The sequence below is a fragment of the Chelonia mydas genome, chromosome 4, assembly GCF_015237465.2.
Source record: "Chelonia mydas isolate rCheMyd1 chromosome 4, rCheMyd1.pri.v2, whole genome shotgun sequence".
Lineage (NCBI taxonomy): Eukaryota > Metazoa > Chordata > Testudines > Cheloniidae > Chelonia > Chelonia mydas.
Window position 1 is genome coordinate 9,411,461 of NC_057852.1, and position 27,085 is coordinate 9,438,545.

The 27,085-nt window shown below is 43.3% G+C and overlaps 1 protein-coding gene across 14 annotated transcripts in view; it reads right to left on the reverse strand.

Annotated features, from left to right (window-relative positions):
• Positions 1-27,085, reverse strand: part of EPHA5 (EPH receptor A5) — a 378,282-nt gene that overhangs the window by 86,859 nt on the left and 264,338 nt on the right. For all 14 annotated transcript variants that reach the window (XM_043545438.1, XM_037896588.2, XM_037896586.2 and 11 more), the window contains 6 exons: positions 16,591-16,658; positions 14,104-14,229; positions 12,339-12,524; positions 6,530-6,591; positions 4,064-4,273; positions 1,428-1,577 (listed from right to left, as the gene is read on the reverse strand). In XM_043545438.1, coding sequence (XP_043401373.1) covers positions 1,428-1,577; positions 4,064-4,273; positions 6,530-6,591; positions 12,339-12,524; positions 14,104-14,229; positions 16,591-16,658 — 802 coding nt within the window. The remainder of the gene's footprint in view (positions 1-1,427; positions 1,578-4,063; positions 4,274-6,529; positions 6,592-12,338; positions 12,525-14,103; positions 14,230-16,590; positions 16,659-27,085) is intronic.

Consider the following 27,085-nt stretch of genomic DNA (forward strand, 5'->3'; position numbering starts at 1 on the left):
TCTCTCTCACCACAGGAATACATTTATGGTGCTACAGCTCGCATATGTTCTGCAGTGACTAAAATATGCCAGTCTGATGGTACATTGATTTAAAGCACAACCTTGCAGGATACTGAGCATTCTTGGTGGATGCTCAGCACCTGATGGGCCCAAGCCTCTGTTCCATTATTATTATTTATTTGTATTACCCTAGTGCCTAGGAATCCAGCCATGGACCAGTACTCTATTGTGCTAGGCGCTGTACAAACTGAACACACAGACAGGGCCTGCTCCAAAGAGCTTGCAATCTAAATAGCATGTATAGCCCTAGCAAAGAGTGTTTGGCCCCACTCTACTAGGCACTGTACCTACATATGATAAGAGACCATCCTTATTTAGACTGCAAGCTCTTCAAAGCAGACAAGACAAAGAGTCGAAGGGGAAAGAGAGATGAAGTGTCATGCTCACGGTCAATGGCAAAGGCAGGAAGAGAATCTAGGTTAAGAGCCCTATCCATTACACCGCATCACCTCCCTTTCCCTCAAGGAAGCGAGTACTTACTAATATAGATGGATCTCGAAAATTAAGCTATACTTAGGTAACTTTGTTTTCAGTTTTTACTGAAAATTCCCCAGGTCTTACAAGAGATAGCAAGTTTTTACTGATTTTTCACGCAAATTTTGGACCATTCAAGTATATGGAAATATGGATTATGTTAAGAAAATCCGATACATGACATTAGGTAAATGTGTTTATGTTACTAATAAATTAGTCCAAGTGTCAATGTGAGCTGGCTGCCAAAGTAAGGCAAGGTAGTAGAAGATACATATGCATATCTATATGTACAGTTCATGAAATAAACCACAGCTTACACTGCTTTTATTTCAAATACTCTTACTTTTATCTATTTGTTGCTTTTTTCCTCTCCTCCTGTCCCCAATATTAACCTCAAGTATTTACCCAGAAAACTGTGAAGTTAGTTTTTTGTACTGATTTTTACTCATTTTTTAATTTTTATAATAAACACTGATAAATTCCCAGTAAATTTTAAATGAAATAAAAATGGAAAGCAAAGGGCTTTAGCTACGGTTGACTGGATGAGTTTGTAAGTGTAGCTGAAATTATGTCATTTATCAATATGCATCCTTTGGCAGACCTTCATCTTTAAACATAATACTGATGGACTCTGATAATAACCACAACAGTGGCATTACAGTAATCTGTCAAGGGAGACAGTCTTTACTCCATGCAGACTTACTTCTCTTTGTGCAAAGCTTGTTTTGAGCTGCTGCATAAAAGGGCATTCAATAAAAGAAATTTCAGGGGCAAAGAAAATCCTTTCACTGGGCTTTTTAAAAGCAGCTGTCACTTTCAGACTGAAAGCACTGTGCCAGTTCTGTCTCGGATAGCAAGGGACTTGTCATACAGTGGCTTTGGCAAGTACTTACATCTTGATTGGTCATCTCCCAGTAGGGTCTCTCTCCATAAGACACTACTTCCCACATCACTATCCCATAGCTCCAGACGTCGCTGGCCGAGGTGAATTTGCGGAAGGCGATGGCTTCTGGGGCTGTCCATCTGATCGGGATTTTCCCTCCCTGGTGTGAAAAACAAAAAACAAAAGAACGGGTGGGGAGAGAAAAACATTTCTTAGAGCATCAAGGGAGATTTTTCCTGTTCCTGAATGATGCTGGAAAGAGATGTAGAATTTTAAAGTAAATCTGTTTGGCAGCATGAGGGCCCTCTCTATATTATCTCAGCCCATAAGCATTTGTAGCTGACTACAAACTGGCTGACCTGACGAGTTGTTGTTTAAATTCCATTTCAATGCTGGAACACGTTTAGCATCCACGTCTCCCTTATGTTGCGCTGGTTGGTAGGGGGAAAAGCCAAGCATTCAAGCAATCAATACAGTGAACTTTCAAGAGTCTCTGACAGCAAATGGGGAAGGAACAAACACCTTAAAAGCTCTAGGTGACTCTGGCGTAATGTGAACCTCATGCAAATTACAGGGCAGGAGGCTGGATTTTATTCTACAGATCTTTGACCCCAATCCTGAAGTTAGATCTGGGTAGGTGGGCCACTGAAATCGACAAGGTTCCACATGAATGCAAGGTCAGCCTATGCAAACTTGATTGCAGGACAGAGGCCTACACAAGAGATGGGGAGACCAGATGAGTGACAAAAACAACAACGATTCCTTCTCTCTTTGATTGTTATTGATTTTTTGTAATATTTCTTGCATAAGTAACATCTCCCTGCATATATCTAGGGATTTCAGATTTAGGGTTTTCTCCCTGCTCTCTAATTTTTTGATGTTTAACTTTATGCAAATTATAATACTTTAATCATAATAATATAAATCATCCCTAAAATTTCCAGGATAAAAAAGAGGATTTTAGTCAGGGTTTAAAGAATTGTTTTCCTTGAATTCTATCAAAATATGCCCCCCTTTGAAGGCCCTTGCTCCCAGGAATGAGCTACCTGCAAGGCTGGGGGATATTCAGGGAATCCCTCCAAACAATTTTTACCTCTGCAAAAACAGTAAAATTTGGGGTATATTTTCAGAAAACCTTATTCTCACAAGTTTTCTTCAGTGAAGCATTATTGGTTCAAACCGTAAGCCAGTGGGGGCCAGATTCTTAGCGAGCAGCACTCAGCATATCATATCTGTTTATCCCAGATGAAGATCTGGCCAAATAAAGAAACCCTTATATGCCTCAATAGGTTCTGATCCTCCAATGTACAGGTAGACTCCAGTTGCCAACTCCTGAAACATTTTTCCAGGGTGAAATCTCCAGATAAGGTGGTGGCTCTGAGTTACTGGAGGGTTCTGAGCACAGATGGTGAATGTGTGTTCCTTACAAAATGATTCTTTAATCACATGTGTAAAAAAAAGTACACGGATATGTTGATAAATATGAACTGAACCTATGATAAGAGGATTTCATCCAGCTATCACTATTACAAAAGGTCTCATTCTCACAATGTTTCCGGTACATTTTCAATACTGACTGTGCATATTAATATATTATGATAGATATGATAAATAGGTCTCCCTGTATCAGAGCTTATGGAGGCCCTAGCCTGTTTGCATGACTCTCTGTGGGATTTCTTTTGGTGGTCTGCAAGGGTCTGCCCTTGATTTTTGTTGCCTGGGTTCGAGCTGCCTGCCTCTAACAAGTTCTGTCTCAATGAGCAATTCTACTCTGGACCCCTCGAAACGTGGGATATGCAGCACTCTTAGCCTGTCAATCACATGGATTGGCCACCTGCCTCCTGCGCCTAGGACCTGCCCATGTTTTAACCACAGAATCCCAACTTGGATTTTTACTCTGGAGAAAGGAGCAATATGGATGGGCTTCGTTCACACCCTTTTTCACTCCCTTTTGGCTCTGTATCACTTCCCTTTTCAGGTCAGACTATATTCCAACTATATTCAACAGGCAAGGGCCAAAAAGGAGCTTAATTTTAGGCTTCTAAGTCCATATTTAGGTATCTCAATAAGCAGCCTGATATTTCACAAGTGTTGACCACCCAGCAGTCCACCCTGAAGACCACAGGAACAACCGGGGTGCTGGGTACTTTTGAAAATCAGGCAGTTAACTTAGTTGCCAAAACAGGGATTTAAGAGCCTAGTGTTAGACTTCTATTTTGAAAAAAAATCTCAGCTGCATTACCTCATTTCTCACTCCGATGCAAAGTTATGCCACCTCCAGCTACTGGGTGCATTTTCTGTTACAAAACAGAATAAGTCAACTGAAGTCTGCCCAGGATTGAGCTGTCAGACAGATTCTCTCCACATCCACCCTCTTCTGTGTGCAGCTTTGTTTTTTTGACAACGTAGAGCCCCATTTTCAAAAGAGCTCGGCACCCAACAGCTCCTGCTTAGGCCCCTACATATACTGCCAGATTTCAAAAGCGCTCAGGGCCAATGTAGGCACCTAAGCGAAATGACAACTGATAGACACTTAGCCCTTTTCAAAATCTGGCTCCAACTGTGAGTGTGAGCACTTTTGAAAGTGCCACTTGGCCGTCTCCATCATTTCCTTTAATTCAATGGTCCAGTGTCCCCAGAACCTACCCTTGTTGTGTATGCTGCTTCAGGGTCATCTTCTAGGACTCTGGACAGCCCAAAGTCAGACACTTTGCACACTAAATTGCTGTTGATGAGGATGTTTCTGGCAGCAAGGTCTCTATGTACATAACCCATGTCTGATAGGTACTTCATCCCTGATGCGATGCCCCTCAGCATCCCAACCAGCTGAATGACAGTGAACTGCCCGTCGTTCTTCTGCAAAGATAAGGGGGGATTTCAATCACAGTGTGCAGCGTTCTCCGCACCCTGAGTTACACACATGCACAAATAACAGGGTCAGGGGCAAGGCTCATGCAAAGGCAAATAGGGGAATTCATAATTAATGACCATGATGCTCTGGCCCAGAGGCTCCTGAAGGTGTCATTGTTTGGAACAGTGTTCTCTAGAGACTAAGCTGAGACAACAGATCTGTTAACTCATGATTAGGGAATTACCTAATGAACCACTTATAGCGTACACACATATGTATGTAGACGTAAGCAGGGTCAGAATGAATTCTCCCCTGACAGCTCGCTAGGAGGGGGAGAGACTTCAGGAGCAACTGTATTTACATGAACACACCTACTCTGCTCAGATATCCAGCAGACAGCTGTGGTGCTCAAAGTAATCAACTTTGGCTGGTGTTGGGTTACAAATCACTTTACTACTGAATGCAGGGGTAAGGAAATGCTGTTATCAATGGTGCTGTCATTACTGTATGAATAAAGGGGAGCAGAACTGTGCTTAGCCTGTCCCAAATGAGGGGACTACCCTTAGCTGAAAAGACCTCGTTAAGCCAGGGGCTCAAATGCCAAACCCCTGTGAAAGTAAGTGGGATGGGGACAGGTGTCCCAGCCAGGAGATGTGGACTCTCACTAAGCGGTTAACCTGTTCCTCCCCACTGTTCAAAGAAAGGGCTAAATAGGCTTCATTAGGAGCAATTTGTTATTTTAAATGCTCAATCAGAGCTGAAATCAGTTGTGGTAGGACTGTGTGTCTGCCCAGCATGCTAAGAGCTGAAAATCATGAAGGGCTTGTCTACACTGGCACTTTACAGCGCTGCAACTGTCTCGCTGAGGGGTGTGAAAAAACACCCCCCTGAGCGCTGCAAGTTTCGGCGCTGTAACGTGCCAGTGTAGACAGTGCACGAGCGCCGGGAGTCTCACTCCCAGCGCTGGTAGCTACGTCCCTCGTGGAGGTGGTTTTTTATAGCGCTGGGAGAGCTCTCTCCCAGTGCTGCGCCGTGACTACACAAGCCACGTTAAAGCACTGCCACGGCCAGCACTTTACCGTTGTTAATGAAGACATGTCCTAAGAGACTAACCTGCAGAGGTCACAGTAGAGAGGCAGGTAGCAACAGAATTTGCCTGACTGAAGGGCGGGCAGCAGGAGCGGCCGGCAGGAGCAGCCCACGAGAGCGGCGAGCATGGTGGCCAGTCGCTGGCATGGTGGCCAGTGGAGTGAGTGGCTGCCAAGGTGGCCAGTGGAATGAGCAGCTGGCAGGGTTGCCCGCGGAATGAGTGGCTGACAGGGCAGCCGGGCAGAGCAAGTGCTCAGATGGCAGAGCAAGCAAGGTGCCCTCTTCCCCGGGTGGGAGGTGAACTCACACAGATGCACCTCTGAACCCTGGGTCCTCACTGACCAAGGACAACCACTGTGAGTGGGGTCTGGTGAGGGAGCAGAGGCGGGCACAGTAAAGGGACTTTTGGTTGTAGAACTCAAGAACATGAGGCGGAAGGCATTGCCCCAGGCACTCTGGGGCGGGTGTCCTGCGCACAGTTATATGTTTATGAATTCTGCTTGTGGCATTTTCCCTAATTAATGTTGGGTGACTTCTCTCCTTTCACTGAAAGCTTCTTTTCTACACATAGATTCTGTGCTTGCGAGTGGGGAAGTATTGCCTCTCAGAGGCACTCAGGGGTGCTGTGTAATTTTCCCAGGTCACTCGGTGGGGGCTCGAGCCGGTTCTGTGTTGTATGGTTGAAAAGGAGCCCCTAGATATTGAACCGGCCTTGCTTGCTGCTGGCTTCGCCTGGCAGAAGGGTTACATATGTAAAAACCCCACGGATAACTATCCCTCTGAGTCAAGGTTGTAAACAACACTGGTCACATGCAACACCCCCCCCCCCCGTGTGTCCTGCCCATGTGATCTAAACCTCACTACTGACAAAGTGCCATCAAAACACATGTAAATCTTTACTCCGCAGGGTCATTTGGAGATTTGATGCCAAACTGCAGTTGTGTAAAGGAAGGCATGAAAACCAGTGCTTTTTGATGCAGCGCTCCTCACAGAAAGGAAAAGAATGCTTTGTATATTATTTATTATTTTATATATTTGTATTGTGGTAGATGGAGCTAGGACTTGGGGAGCTGTAACTCCACCAGCACTTCACAGTATTTCCCGGGGGAATGACCTTTACAGGAGACCCCACTGTCCTCCAAGAAAAACCATCTGAGTATTTTGAATCTTACCTTTAAAAATGTGTCAAGAGAGCCATTCTCCATGTACTCTGTCACTATCATTACTGGCTTACCTGAAAAAAGGAAGATCGCAAGTTTATTAGCTGCAATTCATCTAAAAGAAAACCCCCAGAGTTTGTCCAGTCTGGTTCGCAATGTGCACACACAGCCATGTTGAACCCATCTGTCAGCCACAAACGTGTACAGATACACGAGAGACAGTCCCTGCCCCAAAGAGCTTCCAATCTAAATAGGCAAGACTTGCAATGGGTGGGGTAAAGGAAATATTGTTATCCTCATATTAGAGATGGGAACTGAGTCACAGGGAGGTCAGGTGATACGGCCGTACAGGGATTCAGGAGAAGGGCCAGAAATAGAACCAGATCATGTGTCCAGCCCAGGGCCTTAACCACCAACTTTGTCTTTTCTCCTTGGGTGAGCTGAAAGCCCATGAAACATGCTGTGCCCAAAGGAACCCAGGTTCCATTGCACCAGATGAAGCTTCCCAACCATTGTGGGGAGCTAAGTAGAGGGAGGAGGAGAAGGAAGCAGAGTGGCCACTCTTGCGGATGTTGAACTGTATGAGGTAATGAAGAACCTGTGCAAAGACCTACCAAAACTGGCACAAAAGGGAGGAAGTAGAACTTCCAATCACAACCCCCAAACCCTCTTCAAGCTCCAAAACAGGGCTGTGCGAAGGAATGTCATCACACACACCGATGCGAAAATGTACTACATGGGGTCTAAACGACGTGACCTCTTGTACAAACGGGCGATATTCATTCCAGGTATAATTCCAGTGATGCTGGTGGGACAAACTTGGCCCGATGATTTGTGCTTCATCATGAGTGTTGTGAGTTCAGAGAGCTGAGTGCTATGGTCCAGCCCTTTTGCCCAGGTGGAACAGTGCGCTGGGTGAAGGCAATAATCAGTGGGAAAAACATGACTGGTGAGTATGTGGAATGCTCGTTGCTCTTTGTTTTCAGATAGTATTTTTTTTTAATTTTTAGCCTATGGAATTCATTGCCACAGGATGTTTTTGATGCCAGGAACTTAGGATTCAAAGAAGGATTAGACACCGCTGTGGATAACAACAATATCCAGAGTTAAAATAGCAACCACATTTTAAAAAATTTACTTTGGAAGTGAAGACCCTACGCTTTAGGGTTTAAACCAATCCCTAACTAGTGGAGGCAGATCATCAGAACTGCCTGCTAAGGGTTTTTTGTTTGCTTGTTTGTTTTTTGCACCTTCCCCTGAAGTACCAGGTGCTGCCCACCGTTAAAGACAAAATACTGAAGTAGATGGACCATGTGCATTAGACTAGAGGATGGACAAGCTGACTCAGTACACCAGGTTCTATGTTCAAAAAGAAGTGCTCCCAATTACACCCAGGAACCCTGCTGGAGTTGCAATTAGAGCCAGAATTTGGCTGTGGATATTAAGTATACTCTCTACTGAATACGGTAACAGAAAAAGGAAGGATTTTCTCCAGATGTGTATACTGAAAAGATGGCCTAATTCAGGGAGTAAGAAAAAAGGTGATCCAAACAAAAGTTCAAAAAAGACTGGCCTCCAACAGTTGGTAGGAATAAGAATGTTTTTCCAACTCCATTTGATTAATTTTCATGCCCGAGTCATTTTAATGGTAATTATATATAGTTTTTGCTCAGTTTTTATATCTAATTTCTCGCTAGCTTGCCACAACGACATAGCAATAATTAGTGTGGCTTGCTCCAGGCCTTGTAAATTCAATGAAATCTTATAAAAAACATGTACATTATTTTTTATTTAAATCAATTTCCATTAACTAGCATGAAGCACAGACAAAAGAGAAACCATCAATTATTTCTAAACTGCATTACAATGACTCGCGTAGAAATGATCAGCTAAAGCTGCTGCATGTCATAACATGATTATAAAGGTAACTGCTCTTAAAATAATTTCCTATTTTGCTGTTTAAGTTGATCTTAATCTTTGTACATTCCTGTCATGTTAATTGTTTGACTAATTTATGTTTAATAATCTATGTAAATAAACATAATTGTGTATTCATCAATCAAAACACTGAGTGCCGTGCAGATACAACCCTGGAGCATTGTGGGTTTGCATTTCTTTAATTTCTTAATGAGCATTGGAGTTACCCCCTTGTACGAGTTAAAGACTTGGCAGCTGTATTATTATTCATATTACTGTGGCAGCTCAGAGATCTACATGAGATCAGGGCCCCGTACAAACATAGTCTCTGCCACAAAAGATCTTATAATCTAAACAAATAAGGACAGGAGTGGAAACAGAGGTGTGGTCACTGGATGATCAGTGGCAAAATTTGGATCAGAACTCAGCTCTTTTAATAGCATTTTAGTACCTGAACCATCAACCCTTTGCCACCGCCGCTCCCTCAACAGTGATGTCGCTATTGCCATTATAACCACATTTGGTGTTTGTCCTCTGTCAATCTTAGGTGCTTCAGGAAGGAGGGCGTGTATTGTAATCTCCATGTGCAAGAGGGGGAATCTGAGGTATCGATAGGGGAAGTGACTTGCCCAACATCACATAGGAAGTTTGTGATGGAACTTGGAACAGAGCTCTGTGCCTCCCTATTCACCGGCCCCGTTCGGCTTCCCCAAGTCAAAGTTCTCTACAAAGCCCTAAGACTGTTTGTGGGGAGAAACTCTGACCTGGCAGGTCTGCCTTCCCTGAAGTAGAACGATAAATGATTACCTCTCAGTGAGTACTCAATTGTCCTCTGGCCCAATTATTATTTCATTAAAGTGGGACAGCTTGAACAAGAGAGATTGAGGGAGTCCCATATCATAATATCCCATAGGCAGAGCACTCACCTCAGAGAGCGGGCATGTCTGTGCAAGTCCCTTCTCCTCATCAGGCAGAGTGGGGAATTGAAATGGGTCCACTACATCCCAGGCATGTACCCTAGCCACTGGGCTAAGGGTTATGAGGGAAGTTCTACAATGCATAAGTCCCTGTGTAGATCTGAGCCTGTTCTCCTTTAAATCAGTACCACGGGTGACATAGCAGCATCTGCTGGAAACAGCTGTAAGAAACTTAACTGGATTTCTGCACTGCTCTCCTACTTCTTCTGTAGGAGTGGGGCAGCTTTTTTTGCCCAGAAGAGTGTAGATTGCCCTTTCCTCCCATACAAGGAAGAGCTGGCAGAGCACAGCCCCTATAGAGGAAGTACTCAGCACCTTGCGGGACCAGGCCTGGGGTTTCTTTCTTCCAGAAAAGTTAAGGGTTGCTCAGGGCTTGGTATATTCCCATTCTGCTATTCTTTGAAAGGTTGTTGGTTTTTAATGTGAAAAAGCCAGTCTTTTAAATAAAAAGAGCCCTTGAAACTCCCCAAAGCCCGTGTGTGCGTGCATTATACCAAGATGTCTCTGTGCATCATAAATGAGTAATTGAAGGTAAAAGACAGGCTTGTCAGTCATCGGTCATAAAATCTCTGCAGACATCACTGCATTTATGGTGTGCCCCGTTTAAGGACAGATTGCAAGGGACTGTAAAGTTGGGTCCCTTATCCCTTACATTAACAAGCCGTGTTAGAGGAAGGATGGCAGCTCAATCTGACACCACCCTTAGGAGTACTGCTTCACGCTCCCAACTTCAGTCTCAATCAGAAGACTTCCTAGCACTTATGTTTCATTATCAGTCTGCTGCAAATTGAGAGAAACTGAAGAATAAATTAGCATCATACCAGCCAGCATGAAACTAAAGTTACAAACAGAGTGAGATTCAACAAGTGTTGGCTTTCCTGATCAACTGGCCTGATTCTTATTTGCACTACGGCTCCGTTTGGGCAGTAGGAAGGGGACTTGAAGTGGGCGTGAATGTCATTTACACAGACGTCAAGCATAGACTGGTAGATCAGTGAAAAGGGGCATGAATGTAGCTCTGGACCTGATCAGCTTTGTGAAGCAGACATGTCTGTTTGTGGCACCGAGAGACGAAATGAGAAGCCTGTGGCAAAGTAGGAAATTGAACCCAAGTCTCTGAACTAATGTAACATCCTTCAGAGAATTTTTACTGATGAGAAACGGAGGCTCAGAGAAACGAAGTGACTTATGCAAGGTCACACAGAAAGCCTTGATGGAACACAGAATGGAATGCAGGTCCTCCCAGTCCCAGGCTAACACCCGAACCATTCCTCCTGCTTCCCTTGCATTTCCACAGGGTAAAATGTCACTCCATTGATTTAGCTAGGCACCTATGGGATTCAGGGCCACAAACCTCTCACTGACTTCCAATAAGGCTCGGGCTCCTAAATCCCTTAGGCATGTCTGAAAACTCTCCCCATATTTATTATCCAGAATTCACTCTATTTTTCAGTTGACTGTGTGCTAATTAGGTAAATAATCCAGGACTTTGTTGGTGTTTGTTGTTTATATTTAGAGATTTGGTTTTCTTTAAAAATGGAGTTTTAGCCTGATAAAGATCTGACCCAAGAAAGGGCTCAGTGGCTACAAGTTTGGATGGACTATTGAAAGTGAAGGTAAAAACGATTTTACATTACTTAAATTTAGATTACATTTTGATTTTGAATTTAAATTTAATTATTTTTCCTCCAGCCCTTGAAAATGTTGGGGTTTGGGACCCGAAGAGACTATATATATTAAATTTCAACTGCAGTGAACAAACAGGCTTACACCAACAGTGAGTATGAAGTTACCAAGGGAAAGGGGACTTGGAATGTAGAACGCAACAGCTGATCCAGAATTTCATTAGGTTATTCAGAGCTACTTCTTTCAGGATCCTTCCCTCTTCTTAAAGAAACAGACTGTTAACCTAAGGCAGGGCAACTCTAGTTCTTTTAGTTTGAAGTTTGATTACAGGTGAGCCAAGGGCACTGAATCAAAAACTATGCCTGTAAAATATTCCACTCTCTCCTGAATAGTTGCAGGAATAGTGGCAAGGACAAGACAAATCCAGAAAGGACCTTCGCTAAGGCCTTAATACAAGTGGAGTCAGTTCACAACAGACCAGAAGCCCAAGAGACTCAGTGGCTGAAGTGCAGTACCTGTGTAGCTAGCTTGAGTAACAACAGCACTGAAGCCAGGTCGTAGCACAGATTGTACAAGCCCACCTGGGACCCTGGGTATGTATTGGAGTGACCAGCCTGTACTGCTGCTCATGCTGCCCCAGCTCCAGTGCTACGGTTCTGATTATAATGTAGACAGGCCATTAGTATAGGTTATTCATAGTCCTACCCTGTTCAGATGTGCTTCTGCCCCACTCCCCTGCCACCAGAGCTCCGACTTGCATCTTTTATCCCCAGTAAAGGGGCCATGCAGTGCTACAAAAATAAGTTTACTCACAGCATTGCAGGCTGGGAACTTGCTGCATTATTTAACTGCATCACAACAGAGTGGGAGGAAGGAAGGGAAAGGCGGAGCATGGCACCATCCCTTCATGTTCTGGGTAACCCGGCCAATCCAATCGTGATAACTTTATTGTAATACTACAACTTAGAAGACCTGGGTTCTTTTCCCAGCTCTGGTCACTAACTGGCTGGATGACCTTGGGCAAGTCACTTCACCTCCTTATGCTTTTGTCTTCTCTAAATAGCTTGTAAACTCTTCAGGATAGGGAGTACCTTTCATCGTGTGTGTACAGTACCTGTGAATTTTTTAGTTTGTAGTTTTAGTAACTACAATGTTCCTTCCTGGCCGTTTTTGTGAGAGATGACAAGTTTAGCGACCTTTATTTTAAAGTTGAACAAGTTCTCCTGACTCCCGGGGATTATAGCTAATATTGACCTATCTGCTTCATCAATGAGCGGAAGTTTACAGCAGTGGGTACGTACTTTTTGTGACAACACCTTCCAAGTGAATGATGTTGGGATGGTCAAACTGTCCCATGATGCTTGCTTCCCCCAGGAAATCTCGTCTTTGTTTTTCAGTGTAGCCCACTTTGAGGGTTTTTATGGCCACTGGAAACTCGCGTTTTCCAGGCAGTTTCAGACGCCCACTACAAACTTCCCCAAATTCACCTGAAGAGAACAAAGTAAATAATTACTGTATGTCTGAAAAACACCTTGCACACTGATGGACATTTCAGTATATTAGTAACAATAAATGACGGTTAATGATAAACAAGGATAACTTACAAGGGACGACTACAATTATCTAGTCTGACCTCCTGTGTAACACAAGCCATAGAATTTCATGCACTAGAGATTGTTATAGAGGCCAGAATCTTGTGGCTGAACAAGAGTATTTCTTTAGACACCCAACCTCATTTCACAGACTCCAAGTGATGGAGAATCGACCGTACTCCTAGGTAAGTTGTTTCAATGGTTAATGACCCGCACACTTTAAAAGCTGCCTTATTTCCAGATTGAATTTTCCTAACTTCAACTTCCAGCCATCGGATCAGGTTATCCCTTTGTCTGTTAAAGAACCCTCTAGTATCAGACATCACTGGAATAAATTGCCTAGGGAGGTTGTGGAATCTCCATCACTGAAGATTTTTAAGAGCAGGTTAGACAAACACCTGTCAGGGATGGTCTAGATAATACTTAGTCCTGCCAGGAATGCAGGGGCCTGGACTAGATGACCTCTCAAAGTCCCTTCCAGTCCTATGATTCTATGATCTTCCTATGTAGGTAATTATAGACCATGATCAAGTCACCTCTGAACCCTGTCTCTGGTAAGTTAAATAGACAGAGCTCCTTTAGTCTTCATTATAAGGTGTGTGACAAGGCAGTTGAAGTCAGGTACTATCTTTTAATGGACCAACTTCTCTTGGTGGAAAGTACAGCTTTAGTGCTACACTGAGATCTTCAGGTCTGGGGAAGGAAATCAGAATGTCTGAGCTAAATACAACGTGGAATAGATTGTTAAGCATAAGGGGTAACATGCTGTAGGTGGTCACCTGAAAGGAAGTGGACAATTGAGGGTTAGATTGTTATATATAAAAGGTTTGAAGTGGGCAGTTAAGGGTAGCGGGCAGTCTGGTGTGCTAAAAATTGTGGTCAAGAGACATAAAACCAGTGTCCTTGTTAAGTTCGTGGTCTTTGGTGTCTAGCAGAGTTATGAAATTAAGTTCCCAGGACTGTCTTTTTGAGATGTTGTGCAGGTTTCCTTTGAAGATGTGTACTGAAATATAAGATATGGAGCTTTGTGAAAAGTGTTTGCCCGCGGGTGATAGGGCATCTTTGTCTTTTCTATCACTATGCTCTCAGATGAACTCACATAAAAAATGATAGGAAAAAAACCCAAAACCACCTCACCTGTCTTGTCTCTCTCATATCCTGGGATCAATATGCCTATAGCAATGCGGCAGACAACATTGGAAGGTGTGTTTCCTACACCACAATTCATTCTCAGAGTTCTTCTCTGAACCCGTTCCCATTTTTCAACAACCTTTTTAAAGCATGGACCACAGAACTGGACATGGTATTCCAGTAGTGGTCTCACACGTACAGTATACTAAGGTAACCACTCACAATGGGCACACACAATACAAATATTTGACCGGCCTGTTCTGTGATTTTGAACAGCAATGCGATAAGCTCCTCCAGGATGTTAATGGCAGTTAGAAGATGGTCATTAAACATAGCTCCATACCAGCTCCGATAACTCTTTCAATTGTTATGCATGAAGCTTCAATTTCCTTGGCAAATTCATGGACGGCTTGATTGGGGTCTTCATAGGTATGTGGGTCAATATAAGTCCTTACTCCTGGCAATTTAACTGTAAACATAAATTAAAATGTAAATGGCACAAGTAGAGATGGTTGAGGATAACACTAAGTTTGTCTCTTGTGCTGACTTTACTCACACTGGAGAACACTGTCGAAGAAAACCGATTTTCATGCAAAAATCAATACCTGAACACTTTTTTAATACTTTGTATCTTGAAATGCAAGGCAGGTAAGCATTACCGGAAAAATGTTACATTGCATTATTTAAGAAGAATATGGTACACACATAACTTTCCTTATTACATTCAAAACCATGGGGTGTTGTTCAGCTAAAATGATATACAGACTTATAGGCTATATAAGTGCTGGCTGGAGACAGTGGCTAGAGTGTTAGAATTGAGTTAGTAGATCTGGGTTCAGTCCCTTGCACCGCCACAGACCCCCTGTGTGACTCGGGCCAATCATTTAGGGACAGATTTTTAAAGAGACAAGGTGGGTGAGGTAATGTCTTTTATTGGACCAACTTCTGTTGGTGAGAGAGACAAGCTTTCAAGTTTACAGAGCTCTTCGGGTCTTCTTTCACCCCTGAAGGAGAGCTCTGTGTGAGCTCGAAAGCTTGTCTCTCTCACCAACAGAAGTTGGTCCAATAAAAGATATTATCTCACCCTCCTTGTCTTGCTAATATCCTGGGACCAACCCGGCTACAGTAACACTGCATGTAACAGATTTTTGAAGGTTTTAGGCCCTGCTGTGCTCCGTGTTGCAAAATCTAACTGATTTAGGAGCCTAACTCTCATTTTCAAAAGGGGTTTAGACCTTCAGGAGCCAATATCCCACTGACAGTCTATGGCATTTAGACTCCTAAGTGCTTAAATCACTTTTGAAAAATGAGATGTAGGTTTCTAAATCCATTAGGCATTGCAATGTTGAGCACAGCAATGCTTAATTACCTTTACAAAACTGGATCTTATTCTCAGATCCCCATGTATAAAACTTGAAAATACTGCCCCACCTCACAGGTATGTTATGACATTAAAACTCTGTGAGGTGCTCAATGCTATGGAATAAGGACCATAGTGAGAAGACAGCCTAGGTGGACAACCCAGCCAGGCGAAAGGTGGACTGAATGTGAAAGGCCAGAAGGGAAGAAATATGAAGGATCAGATTTTCAAAAGAGCTCAGTTCCCATTTAGACACATGGGGGGGAGACTTCTTCCCCTGAGTGATTTGTGCTCCTAATCTTTGAAAATCTCCTCTCTAATTGAGAACAACAGGAGTTGCTGAGTCCGTTTGAAAATCTGGCCCAAAGAAACCATCACCCTCAGCCTGTGGAGCTGCAATGATTTACACCTATTACCTAATCAACTAAATTAGTTCAAATAGTGTTATCATGAATTAGAAACTGCCCAGATCACATGTTTGCAATACAACACACCTTCAGGGTTGCACTCCTATGTAATAATAATAATAATAAAGAAAATCAATAATAGGCTTTTTCCATGGGACTGAGGAGTGGGAAGGTACTTTCACAAGAATTGTTGTTATTATTATTTGAGAAGCATTGAAGCTACTGGCAGAGTAACTACTCATCAGTTTGAGTAAGAGGTTCACAGTGCAGTCCTTGAATTGATTGGCTTCCTGCTGCCTGTGTTAAATAGCAGTGATAGAGATTTGAATATACTCTAGTGCGGACAAGGTAAAAATGCTTTAGATAAGTAACACCTCCCTCTTTTCATCTATAGATCCCACAGCACTTCACAAAAGTTTTGTAAAGTCTGACCCTAGATTTATAGAAGGGCTACAGTAGTACTTCACATGTTCAAGTCTACCTACAATTGTTAACTAATTAATTCTCACAACACCCTAGTGCAGAAGGAGAAGTATTATACAGCTGGGAAACTGGGCCAGAGAGCTGAGGTGGGCTATGTCCACATTGTTGGCAAAGAGAAAAACCTTCAGGTTCCAAACCTGGTGCTCATTCCTCCAAACTACAAAAGTGCCGGGCGTCAATGGATTAACCAAGCAAGATTAAAAATTGTGTGTGTCATGTAGTAGAGGACTGAGGAAAGCAATAAAATTGTTGAAATATTACTGACTAAAAAGGGAAGTTATAATTAAATCACTCCTTTGGGCCTCAATCCTGCAAAGATTTATGCATATGCTTAAGTTTACACACACGAGTACTCCCACTGAAGTCAATCGGGACTATTTTATGCATAAAGTTAGCCATGTTCTTAAGTCTTTGCAGGATCGGGGCCTTATTGCATAACAGAATCAACTGATTCTACTGGATACCAACTGACCATTTGCTGAAGAAATCTCGATTGTTATTCATTATTCTTAGTACCATGCAAAGCCAGAAATAGGAGCTGAGTCACAAATGCATATATGTATTTTAAGTCTTCACTTACTGTGGCCATTATGAAAGTGCATCTTTTCTTCTTCTGGATCTTGTTTAGCTTTGCTGTATCCACATCGCCTGGAACAGAATAAGCTTCGATCAATCAGATATCCGAAACCATTTCATTAAGTCACTCACATGAAGCACAAGAACCCAGAACAGATTCACAGGGAGCCAACATACCTAAGTCTATCTGCAGAAATGGTATGCCAGTGTTATGTTATCAAAATATTCCCCTTTGTCTTTTATTTATTGAGAAGGAGGTTTTTTGAATTTGTCAGAGGGACACTCCCTTGCGCTTAGCCGCAGTAGATCTCAAAATGCTTTACAAAGGAGAGCAGCATCACTATCCCCATTTCACAGATGGGGAAACTGGGGCACGGAGTAGTGTAATGATTTGCCCAGGGTCACCCAGCAGGCTAATGGCAGAGCCAGGAATAGAATGTTATTCTCCTGAGTCCCAACGCTGTGCACTAGCCACTAGGCCACAGTGCCTCCATCTACAAGGCCCGCTGACTTTCAATTGGAAATGTGCCCCTAAATCCTTTGGGGTTTTTTAAAAATCCCACCTGAAAATATTGTTAATTTTTGCTATTATTAAAAAGAAAGGGATAAGGAGGAACAGGAAAGACAATTGGCAGGAATGTGATAAAACACAACAATCATGGTTAGCATTTATACAGCACTTTTAGATCTCAGACTCTTTATAAGGGAGACCAGCTGCTGTTATCTCCATCTTACAGATAGGCCAAAAGGAGGGAGCATAAAGTGAATGGGACTTGTCCAGCGGACCCTCGCCACCTTCACAGATTGTTCATGCATTCCCAGAACTTAAGTGTGTTTTCTGGGCAGCTCCAGCCTTTATGCACGGGCACCATCACACACGCTTTCCCTTCTTGGTGTGTTAGTCACCTGACCTGCACGAATCCTGAGATTAGTGTTTGGCTGCTTCTGCCTCGGCATGACCACCACTTGCTTGTGCGGCTCCCCCTCCCTCTCGCTGGAGCTGGCGCTCTGGGATTACGTGGATACCTAAGCCGCTGCCGTTATGAAGATGGAATCAATGGAGCGCGACATGGGCACAAGGGCGCATGGTGGATGACAGGATCAGGGCAAATATGTATTCTGAACATACAATATCTAGCTGGTACCCGAATTTTTCAAACTCTTCACCTATGAACCAAGGATCTTATCCATGTGGGTGGGATCCTCCCTATAAAAATCTGCCTGTAAGGTGGAGTACAGGCTGCAGGAGGAAGGCAGGCTACCTGTACATGGCTAGCATGCAGTCGTAGCACCTCTGGGTCTCAAACCCATGTAGGAGCCAAGAAAAGCCTTACCCTCTGTACCACCATACTGCAAGGTTTGATGAGGGAACCGCAGCTAGCACCCCAACTTCCAGAGGCTCCACCCTCTGACTCAGCAGGGTCAGGTGACTAGCAGTGGATTGCTGATTGGACACCACCAGCTATAAAGCTTCCTGTTCCTTTCCCACCCCTTGTCTGAGCAACTAGTTGCTAGCTTTGTCTGCTGATGACGACCAGCCTGCTGAGACCAAGTTCCTGCCTGCTTGCCTGGTTCTCACTCCTGTTTCCTTGCTCTCCAGTTGCTGACTCTGGCGTTGACCCTTGGCGTGACTTCTGGCTCCAGTTTAACCCTCAGGCATGGCTCCTGTCTCTACCTCTAGCTGTGGCCTATGGCATGACTCCTGACCATGACCCTGACTCTACTTTAGGCTCTGACCTCTAGGTCAGACCGTCCATGTTCTGAGCCTTGACAACCTCTGTAAACGGTTCTTAATAAACCAACAGTTTAGCTTTAGAAACATGGAGTCCTGATATCCTCCAGCACATGACACATGAAACATGGAGGCAGCTGTCAGTCTAGTGAGACCCACAGCGAGATGAACAAGCCAAGAAACCAGCACTCCAAGCAAAACAGCAGCTGTGCTCTCCATGTGGTGTCTCACGAAAGTCAATCTACATGGCTGCAAGGGTCCAACCCACAGATCCAATGGCCACATCAGGGCCTAAGAGCATTGTAAGGAGGCTAGTGGGAAAGCACGTTACCCCCGGGAGGTTGGGAGGCAGGGGAAGGAAGGAAGGAGGCTGTGGAGCTCATGGAAACAAAAGGGAGGCAGAGAAGAGAAAATGATAGAGAGGATTGGGGGAAAGGGATGTTGAGAGACTATGGTTGGAGTGAGCTGAGGATGGTGGGGCTGGCAGGTGACAGGTGGAGTCTCCAGTAAGCAACGAAGCCCACAGAGCAGAGCACCACCATGGCAACGGTCAGGGAACTGTCACCAGCAGAGAGCAGCTAGCACTGAAATCCGAGGGTAATTTGGTAGCCAGGTGGAAGTCACTGTGATGTGGAGTCCTGGGCAGCAGGGAGCTGCTTTTCCTGGTGCCTTGGCTCTGCTGCTGGCGGTTGCAGCATGAGGCACGTACCAGTGGCAAGGGCCTTTATAACCTTGCACTAGGAAGTGTATGGGGTAGGGTGGTTTTGGGGCAGCCCTGGCTACGTATGTCCAGGGCAGAAGTGACTAGTCTCTCTGATAGGGCCAGAAGCCTCTGCATTCCCTCCTGGGTCTGCTGATAATGGATATGGGCTGAGGCACTTTCCTGATGGTTGGTGGGTCTTTATAACCTGCCTTAGGCTGTATGCAGTAGGGAGAGGCCTAGACCCAAGTCTGCAGTCTATCTACTGGTAAACAACATGCTGACGTCGTTTTGGAAAGCACTGGGCATGCTGCACCAGCCTCATTAAAATATACACTCACCCTAAACTTATTTGTCCTCTTTTATAGGCGAATCAAAATTAACAATTTGTATTTTCCTAAAGATCCACATATTGTCAGTTGTTTATTTTAACATCCAATCATAAGCCACATGGCACCATCGGGTATTCTCTGGCTAGCTGGCTTAGTTGAGCTTCTGCTAGGGAATTATGGGAGTTTGACTTAGTCTCCAGCAGTTCCCTTGGGCTCCCCAAAGTATCCTAAAAGGCCCTTTGAAATTTCCTAGAATCATCTGCTTAGGGCTACCGTGCCACGAGATGTGAGGCAGTCGCGGTGTAGTACACGAGTAGTGTGGACGTGAGGCAAAACTGAAATGGTCCTTAGCTCAAAACCGCAAGGCAAATCTTGCTTTTGGGTTTACAGTGGTGGTTGTCCACCTATTCAACCAGCAATTGTTCAGTTTTCTAGTGTAGACAAGCCTTCCATTTCATAAGAAAGTTAATCAAATCCTGCATTTCTTGCATGCCCCAAACTCCACCCAGTGGGTGAACGCCATACTTCAGTGGGAGTTTTGGGTTCACCAGATCCAGAACAGAGCTGACTGGAAAATGTTGCGTATTTTCCCCACAGAAAATTTAAATTCCTTGTCAAAACTTGAAACACCCCCAAACTGAGTTTTGGTTGCGTGTTGGCAAACCAAAATATTTTCAGATGGAAACTACCAAAAAATGAAATATTGGTAGCGCAAAAAGTTTAATATTTTCACCTGAAAATTGCCCCAAAATGAAGTATTTTTTTTATTTTCTAATAAAATCTTTTCAGTTCTGTGGATTTCAGTTTTTGGATAAAAAAAATTTCAAGGAAAGCAGGCAATTTTCATGAAATTTTTAGTTAATCAAAACCCCAATTGTCCATTCAAAAAAAGGGCTGTTTTCCAACTAGCTTTGTTTCCAGGAAAAGCATGTGTAAACCCTTCTCCTGTTTACCTTTTAAAAGCAAACATGCTCGTTTCTCTGTCAGACTCAAATCTCTCATCTGAATCCTTCATCTGTAAGTACTCTTTCCTAATATTACCTTTCTCATTAAACGGTTCTCCTGAAAATGTAATTGTATGGAGATGCCTCCTATAAAATTGGAAATAAAACCTTTAATCCCTCACACAGAGTGATCTAAGAATACATTGGTGCAAAGTGGCTAACGTTTCACTTAGCTAGGGTGATATTCAGAGAGTTATTTTCGGTTGTGGCCATCTCTGGCGTTCTATAACATATGCAGCAGCATGTCACGTGAACATATAAAACAGGCTCTGAAACCCCTGAAAGCACCATTAAAACAAGCCTCAACAAAAGGCACCAAGTAAAACTGAAGCTGGTGTATGACCGGGTCTCAAGTAATGATTCAGCATTGCTAACAACCCGTTGTAGGAAACCTGACCATTACATGTTATCTTCTGTATCTGTCACCAATACGCAGTCTTAACCAGTCCGATAAATAAGCAATAAAACCCCCATTCTTGGCTTAAATTGTACTTCTTCTCTTCTGGAATTTTAACAGTTTTTTTTTTTTTTTACAAGAAAGAGGCATCGTGTTCTTTCTTTATTTCTCCCCACCTTTGTATTGAAACTACATTTGATCTATTCCATCCAAAAATATGTGATTTCAGGATAATCAGTCATGGCATGCCTTTCAATATTTATCTTCTCCCACATATGTGTTGTTATTGACAAGTAAAAGTATCCAAATATTCTGTTTTTAAAAGACATGGCGGGGGGTGGGGGGGGGCTGACGGGAATGGTACCACGTTGTTGTATAATTTGATTTTCACATGTGCATTTATGTTTAATATTGATTGTAAAAGATGCAAAGCAAAGATGCCTGATGGACTTTCATCAGTGTAATTTGATGGCGGCTGTAGATAATATAGATTGTGTACATCTTTTCTATATCACATATTGTGAAGATATAAAGACATTGTTACCCCTTTCCTCTCCCACTGATCTGAAGAAATTGGACAAGACACTCAGTAAATCTGTAAAGCTCCTGGATCTCCACTGATTTACATCTGCTGAGGATCTCGATCTGTTTCAGTATCTTGAAAGCAACATCCCCCCTGCAATATTATGTCGGTAGGTCCCATCACACGGAAGAGTAAGACCTCAATCATAGCTTGCAGTGTTTTTTAATAAAAGTATAAGAGGTGAAAAAAAGACATTTAGATTTTAAATATTCTTATGGCATCGTGTCTGATATAAAACCTACTTCTACACTGGCAAGCAGCTCGTAAAATATTTATTGGGCAGATTATAAAAGTGAGGTTGTAAAATGATCCTTATATGGGTTTATAACATAAAGTGGAATGGAAGAAAGATGAAGAATATGATTGGGAAAAGGTGGGACTGAACCACTGAACGTTACCTAGCATAATGTAAGTCACTTCACAAGAGCAAAGACAGAGAGATTATCTCTCTCATTGGGATAACTTGTTTGTCGTCTGTAGTGTCTGTGTTTATGGTATACTTGCTGCTTGACTGAAATATACTGTGTGGTCTGTTCGTTGGGGGACCGTGTGCCGACTCTCTGTGTGCTGAGCCTAGCGGCCTGCTAGGCAAGGCTGAGAGCTTCTTAATGAGGCTTTGATCCCTAAGCCCTTTAGCACCCATCAACCCTAGGGCTACTCAGGAAGACCAGAGCTTTAAAAAGCCCACTCCTAAGTGACCAGAGGAACTAGCAAACAGAAGCGGGTAACAGGGGTGTTTCGCAAGAGAGTTTAGAGGCAGGGGGCGGGGATAGATACACTTAACATTCTTTAAATTTAAAGCCAAACACCCCCTGATAAAAACAAAACAAAGGAACAAGCTGCAGGAGTAAACAGATAATGCACCAACAGAGGAGGGGCTATCCAGTTTATTGTACCCAATGCAGCATGCATGATTACCTGCCCTATGGGCAGGTGGCATATGTGTGCATTTGGTGCAAGGAGCACCTGGCCCTCAGAGACCGTGTACAGGCTTTGGAGGAGCTGAGGGAGACAGAGAGGTACATAGATGAGACTTTTCGGGACACACTAGAAAGGTCCCACCCCTAGTCTGACAGACTCTATGCTGTTGAGGAGGATGAAAGTCTCAGGAAAAAGAACATCCAACTGGAGCAGAGGGAAATTATTCCATAGTTGGGACCCTTCTTCCAGATGATGTCATGGTATTCTCTCCGGGAGAGGGAACTCCAGTTATTAGGAAAAGACAGATAACAGTTATGAGGGATTTGATGATTAGAAACATAGATAACTGGGTTTGCGATGACCGGGAGAACTGCATGGTGACTTGCCTGCCTGGTGCGAAGGTTGCAGATCTCTCAAGATATCTAGATAGACTTATGTGTAGTGCTGGGGAGGAGCCGGTGGTCGTGGTACATGTAGGTACCAATAATATAGGGAAGGATAGGAGAGAGGTCCTGGAGGACAAATTTAGGCAAGAAATTGAAGTCCAGGACCTCCATGGTTGCACTCTCTAAAAGCTTCCAGTTCCACAGGCAGGATCAGTTAGACAGGCAGCACTGTGGGGTTTCAATGCGTGGATGAGACGATGGTGTAGGGAGGAGGGGGTTTAGATTTATTAGGAACTGGGGAAACTTTTGGGAGCATATACAGGAAGGATGGGTTCCACCTAAACCAAAATGGAACCAGATTGCTGGCACTTAAAAAACTGCTCTACGACCTTTTTAATGTTAAGCTAAGGGCTGGGGGAAAACCGATAGGTGCAGAGGAGCAAGTGGTTCGGACAGAGACATCCCTTTAGGGAGGCTCTATTAATGAAAATTCTTTATGTCCCAGTAAGGAGGAGAGGATGGAAGATGATAAGATACAGGTAGGATCTGATGAGAAACAGTCAAATGAAAAAAAAAAGTCCCATTCAATTACCTCATGTAATGGCAGACAGCTAAAAAGTGACAAGGTTTTTAAGTGCTTATATACCAATGATAGAAGTCTAAATAATAAGATGGGTGATCTAGAGTGCCTTGTATTAAATGAGGATATTGATATAATAGACATCACAAAAACCTGGTGGAATGAGGATAATCAATGGGACATAGTAACACCATGGTACCAAATATATCGGAAGGACAGAACAGGTCATACTGGTGGGGGATAGCCACTATATGTGAAAGAAAGCATAGATCAAATGAAGTAAAAATCTTAAATGAACCAAACTGTACCATAGAATCTCTATGGATAGTAATTCCATAGAATAATAAGACTATAGCGGTAGGGATATACTACCTACCACGTGACCAGGATGGTGAAAGTGACTGTGAAATACTCAGGGAGATTAGAGGGGCTATTAAAATAAAAAAACCTCAATAATAATGGGGGATTTCAACTATCCCCATATTGATGGGGAACATGTCACCTCAGGACGGGATGCAGAGATAAAGTTTCTTGACACCTTAAATGACTACTCCTTGGAGCAGCTAGTCCTGGAACCCACAAGAGGAGAGGCAATTCTTGATTTAGTCCTCAGTGGAGAACAGGATCTGGTCCAAGAGGTGAATATAGCTGGACCGCTTGGTAATAGTGACCATAATATAATTAAATGTAACATCCCTGTGGTGGGGGAAACACCACAGCAGCCCAACACTGTAGCATTTAATTTCAGAAAGGGGAACTACACAGAAATAAGGTGGTTAGTTAAACAGAAATTAAAAGGTACAGCGCCAAAAGTGAAATCCCTGCAAGCTGCATGGAAACTATTTAAAGACACTATAATATAGGTCCAACTTAAATATATACCCCAAATTAAAAAACATAGTAAGAGAACTAAAAAAGTGCCATGTGGCTAAACAACAAGGTAGAAGAAGCAAAAAGGCATCCTTTAAAAAGTGGAAATTAAATCCTAGTGAGGAAAATAGAAGGAAGCATGAACTCTGGCAAATGAAATGTAAAAATATAATTAAGCAGGCCAAAAAAGAATTTGAAGAACAGCTAGCCAACGAGTCAAAAAGTAATAGCAAAAAATTTTTAAGTACATCTGAAGCAGGAAGCCTGCTAAACAACCAGTGGGGCCACTGGACAATCGAGATGCTCAAGGAGCACTCAAGGATGATAAGGCCATTGCGGAGAAAATAAATGAATTCTAGCATCGGTCTTCATGGTTGAGGATGTGAGGGAGATTCCCAAACCTGAGCCATTCTTTTTAGGTGACAGATCTGAGGAACTGTCCCAGATTGAGGTGTCTTTAGAGGCACTTTTGGAACAAACTGATAAACAGTAATAAGTCACCAGGACCAGATGGTATTCACACAAAAGTTCTCAAGGAACTCAAATGTGAAATTGCAGGACTACTAACTGTAGTTTGTAACTTATAATTTAAATCGACTTTTGTACCAAATGACTGGAGGATAGCTAATGTGTTGCCAATTTTTAAAAAGAGTTCCAGAGGTGATCCCGGAAATTACAGGCCAGTAAGCCTGACTTCAGTATCAGGCAAATTGGTTGAAACTATAGTAAAGAACAAAATTGTCTGACACATAGATGAACATAATTTATTGGGGAAGAGTCAACATAGTTTTTGTAAAGGGAAAACATGCCTCACTAGTCTACTAGAATTCTTTGAGGGGGTCAACAAGCATGTGGACAAGGGGGATCCACTGGATATAGTGTACTTAGATTTTCAGAAAGCCTTTGACAAGGTCCCTCACCAAAGGCTCTTAAGCAAAGTAAGCTGTCATGGGATCAGAGGGAAGATTCTCTCATGGATTGGTAACTGGTTAAAAGATAGGAAACAAAGGTTAGGAATAAATGATCAATTTTCAGAATGGAGAGAGGTAAATAGTGGTGTCTCCCAGGGGTCTGTACTGGGACCAGTCCTAGTTAACATATTCATAAACAATCTGGAAAAGGGGTAAACAGCGAGGTGGCAAAATTTGCAGATGATACAAAACTACTCAAGATAGTTAAGTCCTAGACAGACTGCGAAGAGCTACAAAAGGATCTCTCAAAACTAGGTGACTGGGCAACAAAATGGCAGATGAAATTCAATGTTGATAAATGCAAAGTAATGCATGTTGGAAAACATAATCCCAACTATGCATATCAAATGATTGGGTCTAAATTAGCTGCTACCACTCAAGAAAGAGATCTTGGGGTCATTGAGGATAGTTCTCTGAAAACATTCACTCAATGTGCAGCAGCAGTCAAAAAAGTGAACAGAATGTTGGGAATCATTAAGAAAGGGATAGATAATAAGACAGAAAATATCATAATATAAATTCATGGTCCACCCACATCTTGAATACTGCATGCAGATGAGGTCACCCCATCTCAAAAAAGATATATTGGAGTTGGAAAAGGTTCAGAAAAGGGCAATACAAAGGATTAGAAGTATGGAACGGCTGCCATATGAGGGAAGATTAATAAGATTGGGACTTTTCAGCTTGGAAAAAAAATAACTATGTGGGGATATGACTGAGGTCTAAAAAATCATGATTGGTGGGGAGAAAGTAAATAAGGAGGTGTTATTTACTCCTTCTCATAACACAAGAACTAGGGGTTACCAAATGAAATTAATAGGCAGCAGGTTCAAAACCAACAAAAAGAAGTATTTTTTTACACAACACCCAGTGAACCTGTGGAACTCCTTGCCAGAGGATGTTGTGAAGGCCACGTCTATAACAGGGATAAAAAAAGAACTAGATAAGTTCCTGGAGGTTAGGTCCATCAATGGCTATTAGCCAGGATGGACAGGGATGGTGTCCCTAGCCTCTGTTTGCCAGAAGCTGGGAATGGGCAACAGGGGATGGATCATTTGATGATTACCTGTTCTGTTCATTCCCTCTGGGGCACCTGGTATTGGCCACTGTTGGAAGAGAGGATACTGGGCTAGATGGACCTTTGGTCTGACCCAGTATGGCCGTTCTTATGAGATGTCAGGTGAATAATACCTGTCCTTCTTGGATGAAGGGGACACTTGGCCCCTGACCTTGCCCTTTAGGTTCATGCACACCTTCACCTTGTCATGTGTTGTTGGTTATGTGATACCACATAGGTCTGCAGCCACCCAGAGAGGCACCTAGTGACAAAGCATGGGTGTGGGAGAAGGAAGTCTTTTGTTGTCATCTTGGTCCTACCACAATGGCCACAATCCAACCTATAATGGAGTCAATGGACAGACTCCCAGTGGGCTGGATCGGGTGCTGTGGGCCCTGGTTCAGCAAAGTCCTTGCACACGTAAAGCTATCCCTGTTCAGCAAAGCACTTCAGCCCATGCCTATGTATTTGGCAGAAGAGGGATGTGACTACTCCCATGTCTCAGGTTAAATGCTTTTCTGAGCCTTAACCACCCTGTGCCGAGTTCCTCTGTCTCCAGGGTTTTGTAAGACTGAGTCAGGGGAGTGTAAAACACCATGGGGTTCATGCAGCTGCCCATACCCACCATGGAAATGGGGAAAAGGAGCAAGAAGAAGGGGGAGAAGGCCCTGGAGTTCACAAGAGTGGGTGCTATGCCTCTAAGGAATGCCCCCAAAGCATCTCTCCCCAGCAAGCAGGGGATCTGTGAGTGGAATTTGGGGTGACACTGAATCCTGGTCACAGCAACATTAGCTCCAATTTGAACATTCACGGCGTCACTTTCTTTTAAAAGTTGAGATTATTTCAGACTGCACCATCTTTCAAGGACACCGGACCCTCGCTAGAACACACGTCTATATAGCACAAATTCGCATATAACCCAGTCGCGGCCATGAATCCCAAATTTAATACTTTACTTGGAATTCA